Source organism: Harmonia axyridis, chromosome 4 (genome assembly GCF_914767665.1).
Source record: "Harmonia axyridis chromosome 4, icHarAxyr1.1, whole genome shotgun sequence".
Lineage (NCBI taxonomy): Eukaryota > Metazoa > Arthropoda > Insecta > Coleoptera > Coccinellidae > Harmonia > Harmonia axyridis.
In genome coordinates, this window is record NC_059504.1 from 44765568 (window position 1) to 44783290 (window position 17723).

At 34.5% G+C, this 17723-nt stretch overlaps 1 protein-coding gene across 2 annotated transcripts in view; it reads left to right on the forward strand.

The window, feature by feature from the left end:
• Window positions 1–2062: 2062 nt before the first annotated feature.
• Window positions 2063–17723, forward strand: part of LOC123678808 (5'-AMP-activated protein kinase subunit gamma-2) — a 140919-nt gene continuing 125258 nt past the window's right edge. The window contains exons 1-2 of one of the 2 annotated variants that reach the window (XM_045616038.1): window positions 2063–2456; window positions 12359–13245. In XM_045616038.1, the coding sequence (XP_045471994.1) occupies window positions 12361–13245 (885 nt within the window). In that variant the 5' untranslated portion in view covers window positions 2063–2456; window positions 12359–12360. The remainder of the gene's footprint in view (window positions 2457–12358; window positions 13246–17723) is intronic. The other variant, XM_045616039.1, reaches the window with a different exon arrangement.

Sequence of the window (17723 nt, forward strand, 5' to 3'; positions counted from 1 at the left end):
TTGTGAACCACTAGTTGTTTAGAAAGATTTAAAAAGAAACTATGGTTCAGTGCTACACATTTTGGTTTGTTGTAGTTTTGTCGTATCTGCAATCCATTTCGAGAAAAAATTTCAAACAGCTCCTCTATAATAATTCTCAGGAAAATCCAAATTATTATAAAGATCCTGTTAGGTAGCCGTGATAAATAAATTAAATATAAGTTTTGGCACTTATTTACCAACTATGTAGCGAAGATTTATAAAGATTCGATAATCTGGTTAAGCATCACAAAAATGTAGGACTACAAGGAACATCCTGTATCTCGAAAACAAAACCTTTACGGTCTTATGTTCATGGGCCATTTTATTTTTAAAATTATCTAAGGAATCTCTCATTTTCCTGCGTAACTCCAATTCAGGAACACCCAGTATAAGATAAGAACAATCGAATTAATATGAGTAAACAAGGTCGTCAAAAAATTTTTTCCGATTACCCCCCCAAGAAAAAAAAAAGATCTACGCCCTTGATAAAGGGATTTTCAATAAGCTTTACACCAAAATCATTTTCTCTCTGAATGATCTTGTGGAAGCTAAAAAACATACTATTTTTGAACTCTAACAGCATATATGTTTTCACTTGAGCCGCATATGTGAAATTGGTAAATGAAAAAAGAATATTGTATACATATATGTACATATATACCTATCTACAACTTCAAAGACTCACCCTATGTAGTGCGACAATATATCATGGTGAAATACCCACCTTAAATAGAAATAAACTAGATAATGGAAAAATTGAATTAAACTATGTAATCCTTCCAAGAAAGTCTTGGAATAATATTCCTTTGTTTTTGTAAACTTGGCACATTTTTGATGGACGTTATGGTACATAAAATCCTCCACTTATATACCTTCTCAACGAATCGTTAACAAATTTTTCTCAGACAATACCAGAACGTCAATAAAATAAGAAAAAGCAAGGATTCACAAAAATATACACGTTGTAGGTGCGTGCGTGTGTTACAGAAGATACAAATACAAATTGTTCGAATGCATATTATTTCAACAGGAAATTTCGGTTTAAACTGCATAAGATCCAATCATCAACGATTTACGTAATTTTTTTATTACCCATAAAATATTGAACAAACTGCACATGATAGTTATTTGTGGAATGAAACAACGGAATAGGTTCTTCAACGAATTATAATAATATGGGCGGATTAACATTACTTTCGCCTCATCAATAAAAATGATTAGGTAAACATTTCAGTTGCATTCAATAATTACTGGAAAATAAAAAAAAATGAACAAATTCAATTAAATTAAAAAAATTAAAGTAATTAAAAGAAGTAACGCTCAATTATAAAAATTGAAATATATATACTTACTTGATTCATACTCTTATCAATTAATCTTCAAATTAATTCGAATGAAATATTATTACTTCAAACATAATATAAATAAATAGAATCAATGCACAAAAATAACTATACCTACATACTCTAACGAAAGTTTTTCAATGGGAAAATCAGTGGGGAAAAATCTGATAAACTATAGATTATTTTTCAAATCATTACAAAACAGGACCATGAGAATCCTGAATCATATTAAAATTTCGATGTTTATATGTAAATGGTGGATGCGCGAGTGAAGTCCAAACGATTTGATGTATAAAATACACTTGAATAGTTATTTCCTTCGATAATTGGAACATGGTTTATAAACGCTTACTTATTCCGTATTTCAAATTCAAACAATGACCTGAGTATCAAAATACACTGTCATATTTCAGCGGAATATAACTTAGTTAATTTCACAAATAAAAATTCAGGTCATTTATGAAAAATTGGCAAACGAGGATCTGCTACAGACTTGAAGCCGCCTGAAATCATGTGATATTAAGCATCCCACTCATTACATTCATTACCAAGGTCTAAGATACATCCTGAATGAATAAGCCTGCTAAGCAAGTGCATAAGGCAAGATGCAGATGTCTCTCTACATACTCTCCGAGATGGATGCGCTGAACATTAATTTTTCACAATCCTCAGACTTGACGCCGCCGTAGGGATATTCATTCCTTACAAATCTGTGTTGGCAACGATCAGCTGAGCGCTACACAGCGCTACTTTCGGTTGTCGCGTGAACTAATATGATATGATCACAATTTTTCGTCTTTTCATAGGTAAATACAATTTGTTAGTCACCGGCCTGCCTTAAAATAGCGTTTTATTTGAATTGAAGTTTCGCAATCCACGTGCTTTGTTGTTTTGTGAATTGTGTGTGTTGTATTATCCATATGTTCTGTGTGTGATAAAGACAATATCAATTAGTTGTTTCTGTGACAGTTTTTCTAATAACTACGATACAGTGAGGCTCCCTCCGTGTTTCGGAATTGTGAATGGTGATTGAGTAATGTTTACATAAGGTTTTGTTCGTTTGGTATTTCATGCAGGAAATTTTCGTATAAGGTAAAATTTTGAATTTTTCGATGTCGTGTTGATATGATATGTAGAAATGTGTCCGATGTGAGTTTACAGAATTTAAAAACGTCTGTCAAGTGTCAAAACTTGATTCCTTTAAATAATTCAAATTGATGAACTATTCTCTAGTTCTTGGAATGAAAGATTGATTGATTATGAACAATTTATGTGTATAACCTTGAAAATCCAGAACACGATAATGGAAACGTGTGTTCGCAAAACTATTGAGGCAATGTACGCAAATATTGGCCGCATGCTGTAAACAGTATTTACTACTTTAATCAAATTACAAAATGTTGCTATGATGATATTATCCTTAATTATACGAAACTTGATTTTCACTATCTTGCTCCCAAAGATTTCCAGGATATAACGGCATCGTATTGTTATGCTTTTTGAATTACTAGATAATCGCAATAATTACGAATGGAACTTTTTGAGGGGATTTCACTCTTTACTGAGAAATGAAAAATTTGAATTTCTGAGTAAATTAAAAAATTAACAGCACTGGTATTCTTTTAGATATTGATAGAAGTATTTGAGCCAAATCTATTTTTGAATAAATTCATGTTCATCTTACGTTATAATATAGAACTTCCAGTACAGGTCAAAGGTGTTTCGATTGGTATTATGAATAAAATAGCACTCATTAATAAACTAAATTTGACTTCATTTTTTAGAACGTGATTAAAGCAAATCTTATAACCAACGCAAGTCAATAACCTCCGAAAGCACTGAACGAAATCAGATGTACAATATGTGCAAACTTTCATTTCCAACATGGGAAATTATATACTTCTGTTGAAATGAAAATGAAAGTTTGCTGAATGAATTTGTACATGGTTACAGACACGACAACAAAACTTTGGGAACATTTCAGTGGTTATTAAATTTTTTTCGTTCTCATTTCTCTCAAAGTTACTTAATGATAAATCTTATCAAACCAAATAAACTTTTGGGTTCATTTCATGAAATACTATGTAATTGTTTGCCTTCTGTTATGGATTTTCGATTCAGCTCAGAATAACAATAACTAGAACGGTCAAATATAAAGAAATCCCTCGAGAAATCTATTTCATTTGTATGGAATTATTTCATTTGATAATAATTTCAACTTTTGGAACTCGTGGAGTGATACTGGATAGCTGATTTTATACGAATTTTGCTATAACTAATTAATCATTAATACCCAATGCTTGCCATTATTTTAGTGATTTTTATTTATTTGCTATCCACTCATGTTAATTGGTTTACTATCGATAACTATCACATTATCTTGTTACAAAACATTGCATTTTGTCGGAGATTATATTTCTATTGCCTCTGTTGAACAGCTATCGAATAGAAACGTGGGCTTTTTTATTGTCAATTAGATACTCCTGAAGTGGAGCAAACTTTCGAACATATTTTACTTTTTTTTTAGCAGTTTATTGGTTTCGAATTTCGGTTTGAATTAATTGTCATTAATAGATTCTTGGATTAAAATGAAAACTGGCTTAAAATAATCATGTAAACTTACAGAATACCATTTATGCTTAGAAGACTTCAGTGTTTTTCTTTCAATTTTTGAAATTTGAATACTGGGTAGTTGAATTAAAATAAATAATTTCTTCAAAACTATTCAACACGAGATTCAACATGTACCTGGAACAATGAAATGCAATGTACGGTGTAATGGCAAAATGATAGTCAATACAATATTTTTGCAAGAATGTATTATCGGATATATTGAACCAAAAGCAAGAAGGAACTTATAAATATGAAAACAATAAACATAACATGGAAACACGAGATAATTATAATTGTTCTAGATTGAGCTTGGAATTGCTAACAAAATGATTTCTTCAACTTTAACATACACGTTATGAATAAATCGCCATAATAATCGGCTACAGGAAATAAACAATGGACCTGACGCCGAAAAATATGAATTATTCAACTATTGGGACGTTTGATTAAACGGTGGTCATATAATTCATCCATGTACCGCATTCTCGAAACGGTGTCATCCAGAAAATGGTTCTAACCAATTTCTGGATGGAATATAGGTATTCTTTCATCGTAATCATAAAACAATACTCTTATAAGAATTATTATATTGACCTTTATTGATAACTATTCGTAAGACTCTATCCATAAAAATGAGAGAAATATTGGCTTATAGGTAGTTTTCGCAAGTTGGATGCACAAAAATATGAAAATCAATTCTATCGATCAAAATATTCGTTAAGGGTTTGTTCCCTGAACATATCGCTATAATTTTTTTTAATTATTAGCAGGGCATGGTCTCAAACCATAAGGTTTGACTCATTGGCGTTGAATTCGTGGTTAATTCAATTCTTTGTGTCCGGCCGTCCGTAATCAAGATTACTCTAGAATGGAAAAATCAAGAAACTTGAAATTTTCAGGGTGAATTTTAATCTCGAATGCAGTGGTTAAGTTCATTCATGAGCTATATTCGAATAGGGATTCCTTAACTACCATCAAACCGACGGCATATAGATTTTGAATATACAGGGTGTTTCCCGTAAGCAGGTCACTGGATTTTGTGGCTTGTCCTTCGAGCAAAATTAGAAACTGATCATCAATATGATAGTGTTTTTCACGGACTATACAAATATGTTATTGGAAAAACTATCAAGCCAAGGCATGGAAAGTTATTGAGGAAAAACCGAGGAAAAAACCGTTTTTCCAGAAGAAATTTTTTTTTGCAAATTTGGCTGGTTTTCAAAATGAGGTCTATAGACAATTTCTCACCAATGATTTCTTCATTTGAACTCACAGTTTTCAGGAACACGGAAATTTTTATCTGCAAAATATACTTCTTAATATTTTTTCATAATTTCTGAATGCTCGCTCAATCGATTCTGAATCCGAATAGGTAAATAAAGTGGTAGTTTTATATTTATTTCCAGCTATTTAAAATCAACCTGAGGAAATTCAGATTTCATATTCGGAAAATTTATCCATGCTCTGTGGTTCAATCAATAATTATTAGGTTTTTCCAAAAACCCTCCAATTTATGAAAAATCGAAATATTTCAAAAACGACACTCAGATGGAACTTCGAACAAACTTGGGTTCATTTATTCCACGCAATCTAAAAATGGAATAAAAAACAAGGTGTTCCATAAAAAGAAACATATGTTTGGTCATTTAAATTTTTTTGTTACATCTAATGAATTACCCAATAATTTAAATTTGAGAATGTAGCTCTAATGGAGTATAGTAATAGTATCTATAAAAAAAAATTGCAATGTGCAATTAGCACAATTATAATGAAGAGCAATCAAAAATCTCCGAATTCACTTCAGTGATTTTCTTTTTTTTCTGTCAAGTAGTATATTGGTTGAATGACCCATAATACTTTTTAAAAAGTTTCTCAAATATGTGATGTTTTTTTTTTTCAATTGTGGGGAACGTGAACTGAGAAAATTTCAATTTATGAGCTAGAGAGTTGTTCCCTAGAACGGTGTAATCACCGAAAAGTACTGATCTGAAAATTATTAATATTATTGTGAAATCCGCGTTGTTTTTCAGCATTAACATGATTCGATAACACAATTTAGAATCGCGTAATTCCAAGAATGAGCATCCATAAACCTACTTATCGAATTTTGTGTTGGTGTAGCTGGTTATTCTGAAAGAAAAAAATTTCTTTCGAGTGGGAATAATACTTATGACCTCAAAACTCATTGCACAAGAACTCGCATCCAATTTAAACTTATTTTATGGATAACGTATTTCGACAGAAACTTGTCGTGGTCAGATTAAAAGAATGTAATTTAATGCCCTTTCATACATATTGGCAAACAACTCGGCAAACAAGCAAGTTCATGCATATCGAGATGCTTATGTATAATATTCTGAGTGTTTTCATTGCCGTTTATTTCGTTGATCGTTCCACAGCAAAAAATGTACACAAAATGAGCAGGCACCTGAATATTCAACTTTGCTTCCGCCGTTTTTTCCGAAATTCGAGGCTCTATTGTGAAACATTGGTTCGAGCATTGGTTATACATTTATGACTCAAAGTATTGTCCATTGCTGGCCACTACTTTATCCCATCCTCGATCCCATCTTTTGGACGGCGTACGAATTCCGTGTTGAAAAAACTCACTATAGTTATTTGTGAGCATTCGATGAGCCTCAGCCGTAGATTTTTTCATTTTAAAGCCGAAAATTGAAACCTCCCGCAAATGAAGAGAATTTGGCTTGTAAGCTGACATGTTCAATCGAGAATAACTTTATGATGCAGACACAAATTGACTAATATTTCGATGGCGTTTTATTTACGAATACCTGAGCTTATTGTATCTACAATCTATTTTTTTTTTTTTGACTATCACTTACAGTCATCTATTGCAAAAAGGCAGAAGCAATGTTGTACACCTAAATAATTAGTTACAAACAACCAACAATTAAAAAACGAACAAACGAACAGGTTAAGGTGCTCAAAATATCCTGACACCAATTCAGTGCTTTTTTCGATTTATTTCCGTTCGATATTCGAACTTCAGTTGGTAGTTGAACCATCAAAAATTTCGAGAATTATCCTTTTGATATCAAGAAAAGCAAATTTTCCACATTGAATGTCCTAGACGCACAGTCAACAATCGTTATCCTTTGTCTTGATTCGTGTTTATTTAGTTTAAGTCTCCTTTTTCATATTGCTATTTCGGTATTTCGCGGAAACAATGCATTATTAGGTATTCTATTTTTTCTCACCTCAAAAATACAGATTATGATTATTTATCTCCTGTTGCACGAGTTTCAGGTCGAAAGCTTTTGTGCGCGATCGACTATTGCGCCCTTGGAACCCAATCGAGTGATATTCTACAGATACAATTTGAATTTAATCATTTTTTTTTTAATTACTAGTTTTTTTTGAAAGTTTTAAATAATATTTAGGCCATATCTTGTTAGATATTGGGTATTTTTCTCGATATTTTTCTTGATGCTCCGTTTCAATTTTCTATGGTTCTGATGAAGGGATAAACAAGAAAATTTGCATCAAGATTGAAATCGTAGTTGTACATCAAAACCTAACATCTCAACTTTGATCGGATCTACGATTACAAAAATTATAAATTTTGTAATTCAAATTTGACGTTTTGATTTCATTTTTTCAAATTTGGTTTGGTTTGGTAACAGAGCAGTAATATAACACTTTGCAATACCAAGCAAATTCCACAGCTTTTCGAGATCGAAAATAAAATTCAAAGCATGAGAATATTTTGACAGCCAATTGTTGATGTTGATTTTATAGTAAAACTAAATGATTCATTGTCTGGTAACGTCACTGAAAAACGTAACATAACATAATTTCACTGTTTTTCACAATTCTACTATATCGTTATGAATGAAATCGATAATGAAATATATTTATTTGAGTGATTACCGATTAAATATGAAAATTTGAATATTTGGAATACGATATTTTTCCTAATTGTCTAATTTATAAAAAGCAGAGTATTTATTATCTTCTGGATCTGCCTGCTGAAATCCAAGGTTTGGCAACTTTTGCTCTCCTAGTGTCATAGGTTGTTTCACGTCGTTTGGCGCAGTTTGTTTTCTGAATTTCTGATATATTTAGGTATTTATTTCCAAATATTTTGAGTTGATATGAAACATTGATTCACTATGGGATATAAGAAGTGCGTTCTATGTGGAGAAACTCGCGAATTGAGTGAAAAATCGTAGCACTGATATGTTTTCATTTCCGCGCGCTTCATGTCAAATTTGATAGTTCATATTGGGGACAATTTTTTTTAACTGAAAATTACATATGCTCCCTCTATCTATGTTTATTACTCTGAGGATATAACTGTAGACTTTTTCGAAAAATTTGATACATTAAAAATAATGAAAAAGGTGTCAAATTTCGAGGGCTTAAGTGGGTACAAGTATGTCTGTGATAAGATTTCACGTCTGAATATCTAACATACGCTAACTAAATTTTTTAATTTATATATTTCAAAGCACACATGTACAAATGAGATGGTACTAAAGATAATAAATTGGAGTAACTACCTATTGGAGAATTCAACTAACGCTGATACAGATCTCAATTATAATTAGTAACGTTGTGTGTATGGAAGCAGTTATCCATTTAATCAAGCTCTATTTGTAATTTCCGATAATTATTTCAGTAGATTGCTACTGCGATTAAGTCGAATTTATGTTTTTACGCCAACTTCTGTTTACAATCCGATGGTGTAGAATCTCAAAACATTGGAAATATCATCCGATGGAATATCTTAACTTGTGAAAATGTTAAAAGCAACAGTATCCGGTATCACCGTATTACAATCTGAAATAAATCATCGTCAGTTATATTGGGAGACGAAATAAATTATTATTTTCGTATGCGTTTCAACCAACCCATGAACTAGTTTAAAATGCATTCATGTTTCATCGAAGGAATGCAATCTGATATCGATATTCATGCATCCTATTCTATAAAATATGTTGCAAATTTGTTATCGTTCTCAAAACAAGTTCAAGCAGAGCTTTGCATTATTTATAGATATCAGAACTAAGGCGGATTTTCCTATTCGAATGAGATAATTAAAAAACTTCACAATTCGAAACTTTGCGAAATATTTGTTTTCAATACTTGTTTCTAGACTCGTAATTCATGATTTTTTTCAATTTGATCATTCATTTTGTGGCAAATCTGTTCATTCTGCCATACCGTGTAGAACAAAATCGTTTGGGAATATCTCAGTTTCACACAGATTTCGTGGTTATATTTCATTTTTTTATGCTGGTACTCTGAACTCTCCTGTCGCGGATTTATCTATTATCTCTGGAATTTGTGACACAGAAAACAGTTTTGCCAACCCATATTTTTCAATGAAACAATCACTAAACGATATTTATGGATATATTCCATTAATTCCAATGAAAATTGAATGAATTAGAGGAAATAATGTATGATACTCGTTCAGAAGGCTCTTTCTAACACTCGTTCATTCGAAAACTCGCCACTTCGTGGTTTGTTTTTGAATTTCGAAGAATATCAATGCCCTCTGCACTTGTATACCTAATAAATCAATATTTGATATTCCTGAAGAAGTTGATCTATATATGATTTGAATTCTGTGAACTCACATCTTACGCATACATTGGACTGAAAATCCTCATTTTTTCATAGAAAATCCAGAAAATGAAAATGTTCAAATGTGAAATCATTGTAAAGATTGTTTTAAATAATATGTTTTGAAGTTATACTCTTTGTTTTGTTATTTACAGATTGGAAAGAGGTTTTTCAGTATAAAATATAGAATGGTAATTATTTTTGCAAGTCTCTTGATTTATTCTAAAATAAAATCACATAATTAAAATGATACAAAAGCATGAATAGAAAAAAAAGTTGGATTTTCAGGTTTCGAACACATTCAATTTTACTCTATAGAATTCTGTGATTAGTCACTTAAAGCCCAAAAATAGATTGATGTTATCGATTGTTTTTGGATCCAGTTTTTTTTATCAGAACTTAATTAGTCTCAATGTCTACTTCAGGAATGTTATATTTTGGGAGATATTAATTTTTGGTTACATTAATTATTCACATTGAACACTGAAGAGTCTGATTGTACTCTTGAATATTTTGTAGTTAATTTCATTTCAATTATTTGAGAGCTTAATGTTTTCCGCTATTCAAGAATTTAAACACTCAAAAAAATTAGGTTAAGATGAGTAAGCAGATTTATGTTGAAACCTTTGTAAAATAGTCCAGTTTTTTTTCTTTGGTTATGGTCTCGGTTAGGGAAGTGAGGGTATGAATTTCAATGAAATTCACGTTGAATTTTCGAAGGGAAATCAATACGACTACATGTTATATATTTTTTGAGATCTATTCAATTTTATTTGTTATAGAAATTGTTATGGTTTTCATTGAAAAAGACAAGTTTGTATTATACCTTCAAAACTAATGGCCATGAAAAATGAATTATAACACCATTGGATTCTGCTAAAAAAGTGCCTGTAGGATGTTTTTTTCATGTTAATAGCACCAATAACAAAGACGCTATGAGAACTTTTCATTTCACGCCATTTTCTAATTTTTGTCTTATAGCTTGAAAACAGTTGAATTTATAAGGTTTCCACCAAAAAAAATCTCTCAAAAATCGATCCCGAAAATGTGCCATTCATTTTTTTCCAGCTCAAAGGGGTTCTGGGATCCCCCCACTAGACAACGAATTTGGGACACCCGATAAAGTTTAATCAGTTAGTTAGTTCATATATTCTCGAAAAAATGATATCTCCTGAACTATATTATTCCTTTGATCGGGATGACTAGCATAAGTACACTGCGCAAAAGAATTAACGCACATTATGGAAATCTCAAATTTATTCTACAACTGAAGGTGTTCTCAATGATAATTATTTTTATCAGAATTATGCATGCATATGTTATCCACTTTCAAAGTTTTTCTTCAATAGAGATGTTTTTCCCAGCAGGAATAAAAAAAGATGAGATTTTGAATGTATTGACTCCATTCTGAAATCAGTTGTTCTCGATCAATTCTAGTGATCAATATTTTTTCTTTCGTTTGATTTTCTACACTCGATCGCTATGCAATGCGAAACACGCAATTTGACCCAAGAGGAATGTGCCCAAGCGGTAGTTTTGCGAGAAGAAGGGTGGACATACACAAGAATTGCAGAAAGGTTTGGAGTTTCCCATACAAGTGTGTCCAGAATGTTGCAGCGATTCAGGGAGACAGGTATGAATGTCCGAAGACCAGGACAGGGTAGACCACGGGTAACAACTGCCATTCAAGAACGTTACTTGAGAGTTTGTTCGTTGAGACAACGGTTTGCAACCGCTCGCCTCCTTCAAAATCAGCTTGAGCAAACTCATCGGGTGCAAATTAGCACTCAGACAATAAGAAATCGCCTCAGAGAATATGATTCAAGGCCTCGTGTCTCGGCAAGAGGTCCAGCTCTTACCCCAGCCCATCGAAGGGCGCGTTTGGATTTTGCGAGAGAGCATATCCATTGGGAAGAGGCTGATTGGGAAAGAGTTCTCTTCACGCTGAGTCTAGATTCTGCCTCTACCATTGTGATCGACGTTCCCAATCAGCCTCTTTTCAATGAATATGCTCTCTCGCATAATCCAAACGCGCCCTTCGATGGGCTGGGGTAAGAGCTGGGCCTCTTGCCGCGACACGAGGCCTCAAATCATATTCTCTGAGGCGATTTCTTATTGTCTGACTGCTAATTTGCACCCCATGAGTTTGCTCAAGCTGATTTTGAAGGAGGCGAGCGGTTGCAAACCGTTGTCTCAACGAACAAACTCTCAAGTAACGTTCTTGAATGGCAGTTGTTACCCGTGGTCTACCCTGTCCTGGTCTTCGGACATTCATACCTGTCTCTCTGAATCGCTGCAACATTCTGGACACACTTGTATGGGAAACTCCAAACCTTTCTGAAATTCTTGTGTATTGTCCATCCTTCTTCTCGCAAAATCACCGCTTGGACACATTCCTCTTGGGTCAAATTGCGTGTTTCGCGTTGCATAGCGATTGAGTGTAGAAAATCAAACGAAAGAAAAACTATTGCTCACTAGAATTGATCGAGAACAACCGATTTCAGAATGAAGCCAATACATTCAAAATCTGATAATCTCATCTTTTTTTATTCCTGCTGGGAAAAAACATATGTTGTATTGAAGAAAAACGTTGAAAGTGGATAACATATGCATGCATAATTCTGATAAAAATAATTATCATTGAGAACACCTTCAGTTGAGAATAAATTTGAGATTTCCATAATGTGCATTAATTCTTTTGCGCAGTGTATATTAGAAAAAAATTGTAAAGCTATCTATTTTTGGGTATGAAAAAACACGACAATTTGAGCTCAACTGTACTATGTTAGATATGGAAACGGATGGCGCTATAGAAGGAGTCGCCATCAACGCCCAGCAACCAGAAGTAACCGTAAAAGAAGCAGCATCAGCAGCAGCGACAATGAAATCTCCCGTGATTGACCTGACAGTTGGTGGACAGACGAGTCATCACCAGAGTTGCAGAAGGGGAGAATCCTCGGACGACGACAGCGACATAGACTCCTCCGACTTGGCGACCACAATACAAAATAACACGTTGATTTCAATAGCCGCTCTGAAGGAGGCTTACAGCTTGGACAGCGACGACGACGTACAATCGGATTCCTTCATACAGCGGTACTTCAAGAACCACTCCAACAGTCTGCCGTCCAGGCTTGCGGTGCCGAGTAGGAGGTTATCCCAGTGCATGGAAGAGGACGAGGACGAAGAGAGGAAAGACGATAATAAACATTCTGTGCCTTCTAGCGATCTAGCGACGATTATGGGAAGCGACAAGTCGCTGTCAGAATCGTCGACTAGTTCCAAAACTTCTGTGATAGATACGGTCTCCGGACCGACGCACAAATTTGTGATAACCAAGACCAAACAATCTCCGACTGTGGAAGAGGCTAAGACTACGGACGTACCCACCAAAGAGGTTAAGGAGCAGACGGAGGACAAGAAGAAGAAACCTTCGGAAGCCGCGCGGATATTCGCCAGCAGGAAGCAGTACAGACAGGCGAACACTGTACATGGGATACCAGACTCAAGTAGACCTTCTGTTTACAACGTTTTCAGAACACCGCTCCATCATGACAGCAGGTTTTTCGATTCGTCTCTGATCGAGATGAAGAGCCAGACATCCAGCAGTTCGACGATTGACGCGTCGGGCAGCAACGAGGACATTTGGGTCAAGAGGCCTGCAGATGGGAAGAAGGTAAATCGTTTTTTAAAGCTGTTACTTGATCAATATAGACATTGTTATTATTATTTTACTGAATCGGAATCGTTACGGCTCTGTCAACCTGCCGGGAACTGCGACCAAGTTGATCCTTTGTTCTTAACCCTATCTATGTAGGATCCAGTTATTGTTCCCTGTAAATAATTGAGATGGTCAACAAGATACTTGGAGACCTATGAGTTTCTTCAAATGTCTCGGGCATGACAGTTTCAATGAATTTACAGGGAACGAATTGTTATTGTACATCTAATGTAAAAAGGATGTGTGATTCTTTGGGGCGTCGAAGATGTGTCATCTCGGTTGTAAAACTTAAGAGATTTACTGGGGTTGGGAAAATTCGAGAACAAGACGGTTGTATAGTATATCCAAAGTCACTTGAACAAGTCCATAAAAACGCTTGCTCAGATGTCACTGTGAAGTGGATACCGCGATCCGCTTAATACCGGGGTTTATTTGAAAGTATTGTTAGGCAATAAATTCACTGGCCTCAAAAAAATTTCTGGAAACTAGGACAACTCTTGTATTATCGAAATATTCTGGCTTCCTCCAAGTGACTTTGGATATACTATACCAGATGTGTTACATCTGTGTATCAGGTACTAGTCCTTCGAGTATATTCGATTTCCAGGAATCCGCGAAGATCTTTGTGGGCGGTACGGCAAAATTCTTATTGGACTAGGGGATGGTACTTTCCCTAAGGTTGTGGTCAAGCCGAAAGAAGGGAGGTCGATATTCGAGACAGGGTAGTTTCAATCGGCAGAGAGTCAGTTCAAATTAAACCGAAGACGGGTACAGTTCAACTTAAGCCGAAGACGAATCGAGTTCGGTCGGTCAACTTAAGACGTAAGACGAAAAGACGGTTCGCGGACTAAATTAAGACGAGTTACAGTTTCTAGAAAAATCTATGAAACCCATAGGCGGAGTATGATAAGGGTTCAAACCGATTATATTAATTCTTAACATATGGTCTTCAGCAGTTACATGAGGATTTTCAGAAACCCATATGCGAAAATTTTGTTTGTTTACATAGCCACCGAGAAAAGATGTGCTTCCTCGCTGAAGAAAAATCGATGTGAAAAATCATCATCTAAATGTTACTGTTCAAGCATCCAATCGGTATATGTACTTTGGTCAGCTGGCTTTAGTTCTTACGCCATAGCATGCTGTTAGAGAGGCCCAAATGTTGTGCGCACCGAGGAATAGATAAATTTGGACCCACTTCATGTCCACGTCCATGGTTCTCGGTGGTGTGAACATCGAAACGATAGAATTGCTCTAACCCATTCTGAAACCATTTAAGTTAAATGCTTATAACTTTTTATCTGAGCCAATTCGGGAAAAATTATAAATGAAGAAAGTATCATATTTTATTTTATTAGAGGAATATGCAGTTGCATTCGATATACATCTTTGAAATTCAAGCCAGTATATAATAATAATGAAAAAATTCAAGAATTCCATAAGGAATTATGTTCTTTTTATTCGATTAAAGGATTTCAAACTTTGCAAAACTCAAATATGTGACTGGAGCTGGAATATTCTTTTCCTGACTGTAGATTTTCCATCATAGAGAATTTAATGCAATTTTCATAACTACCTTCTATATGTCTAGATATCTTCGACCGGTTCAAAGTTACAAAATATCTCCCGAGGGGTTCACGAACGGGAATAAATCAGTCAGAAATTATTTTTAAACGAGCCACCTATCGATCGCAAAGCCTTCTCGGGGTTTGTTGAACCCCGTCGACGTTCTATCGGGAAGAGGAGAAGGTCCCACCGAAAATAAACAGAGCCGAGTGCAAAGGCATTAGCACACAATACGTCCGGTAGTGTGTAATTTCCCTCGATAATGAAATTATGAATAGGGAATATTCGAGGAGCGACATTGACGTACTCGCCTCCTACAGTAAAATGTGTACAGGGTGGGTAAATAAGCGAGGTAAGCGGCTACATCTCAGGATCCACTCATCGTAGAGACTTGCGGTGAAAAGTTTCACCACTAAAGTGTACAAGAGAATATACTGGAAATTGTTTTGAAGTTCATACCTCTACCGCTAGGGGGCGTAATAGCTATCGTCGAGTAGAAAAATGAATTTTACTCGAAAATGTTTCATATAAAGTTGAAGAAAAAATATCATCACTGTACTCCTTGGAAAAATCTATCTTTTTGAATTGTCACTTTCGAATTTACAACATCAAATAAGGGTAGGGGAAAGGGAGAAATCTGACTGATTGAAATGCCTGTTACTTCAGTTTGGCCCATTTTTGAGCAAATTAGATCTCGTCTGAAAGATAATATCTTGTTGATTGAGGACTAAATATACTCATGATAAATTTGTTTTTGCTGCTTTCGATAGGGGGCGCTAAGTCAGAAGTTCATTGTTTTGTTCATTTTACTCCGAAATGTCAAATGTAATGATAGGATTTTCTTAACAGAAACAGAAGTTCCATCAAATTTGCATGAAAAAACCTGAAGGTAGCAAAAACAAATTTATCTGTGGTATATTTTGTCCTCATTCAACAAGATATTATCTTTCAGACGAGATCTAATTTGCTCAAAAATGAGCCAAACTGAAGTTACAGGCATTTCAATCAGTCAGATTTCTCCCTTTCTCCTACCCTTATTTGATGTCGTAAAATCGGAAGTGACAATTCAAAAAGAGAGAATTTTACAATGATTACAGTGATGATATTTTTTCTTCAACTTTATATGAAACATTTTCGAGTAAAATTCATTTTTCTACTCGACGATAGCTATTACGCCCCCTAGCGGTGGAGGTATGAACTTCAAAACAATTTCCAGTGTTTTTTCTTGTAAACTTTAGTCGTGAAAATTTTTACTGAAAGTCTCAACGATGAGTGGATTCTGAGATATAGCCGCTTACCTCGCTTATTTGCCCACCCTGTACAGGTTGCCTCAAAGTCGATGTCTCTGAAAGCATCTCGGGAACTATAAGACTTAAGAGGGAACACTACCACGTGATTCCGAAGTTCAAAACGAAATTAGAGCTATTTCTTTTCAGAAATCACAGATTTTTAAGGAATTTTCACATAATTTACTCACAATAATCCACATGGGAGACAGTAAATATTTTTGATTTGCGAATGAAAAAACAAAAACAAAAATTTGGTAATTTTTCGTTTTTCGCGAAAAATTGATGATATGTACTTTGTACAAAGCAGTGATATATTTTTATTATATTATTAAAAACATATTCACCAAAAATCATTACAACGGAGGTAAAATTATTATTTCGTGAAAGTCGTCTGCAGTGCTACCCTCTACTTATTTGCTTCGAAAAAAAAAGACCCAATGGATGAAAGACAAGAAGAATTGAAGTCAATTCCAAAAAAAGCATTCGAAAATGATTTGGTAATTGAATTATTCGTGAACTTGAGTGTATTATTTCAGAATAGTCACTTTAAAAGCCATAATATAAACTTTGACTCATTATTTTGAAGATCCCAAACTTTTTTAAGAATCAGGTAATTGTGGGAATTATTGCCATGATCCATGCCAGGTTCGTATGCGCACATATTGCTTAAATAACCATTTCCTCCAAACCTCATTCATTCAATTTACCAATTCACCTTGTATAATCTTCATCAACTATTCACGGAGAGGTCTGGAATACTTCCTTGCAGGTGCCCGTTCATCGAACCCATTCAATTACGCTACACTCTGATAAAAAAAAATTAATTTCAAAGTACCACATCACTCAATAAGTCCTGGGTCTGGAGTACAGATGGCACCGCCACTCGTCAGTGTCATACCACTTTTTTCTCGTTAGTACCAAGCTTCAAAAAAATGCGAGTCAAAGTTTCAAAACATAGATCTTTAAGTCTGGATCGAAATAATGAAGGTTTAGTAACGACTGACGCTACATTTGTTGTTGTTTGAAAAATGGATAAAAACGTGTTTTGTGTTTTGATGCGAAAATATATTGTGCAACGGAAAACCATCAACGATACCTGTTGCCCACATTCGGCAGTTTTTTCAGACAATATCTAAAAAGTCCACGAAGCGGTTTGGAGCGGTTGTAAATTGAATTTGTCTGAGATAGGGTTGTAGTGGAAGATATCAGAAGGCTAGGTATTCACTATTTTACCAGAACATTTGTCCATGAGAAAGCTTTGCTCGAAATGAATGCCACGCTTGCCCACAGCTGATCGAAAGCAGCAACGCATCTTCGATTCAAACGCTATTTGGAGCTGTTTAAGAGGAATCAACAGGACTTTTGTGACAGTGGATATCATCACTACACTCCTGAGTCAAGGAATGCGTCATCTGAGTGGAAATAAATCAATGAAAGACGTCCAAAGCCACCTCAAACATCAGCTGACAAGGTTATGGCATCCGTATTTAGGAACTTGTATGCTATTTTGTTCTCAACAAAAGTGAAATCAACAACAATAAGTATTGAATATCGATATTTGATTAATGGTGTGCAGAA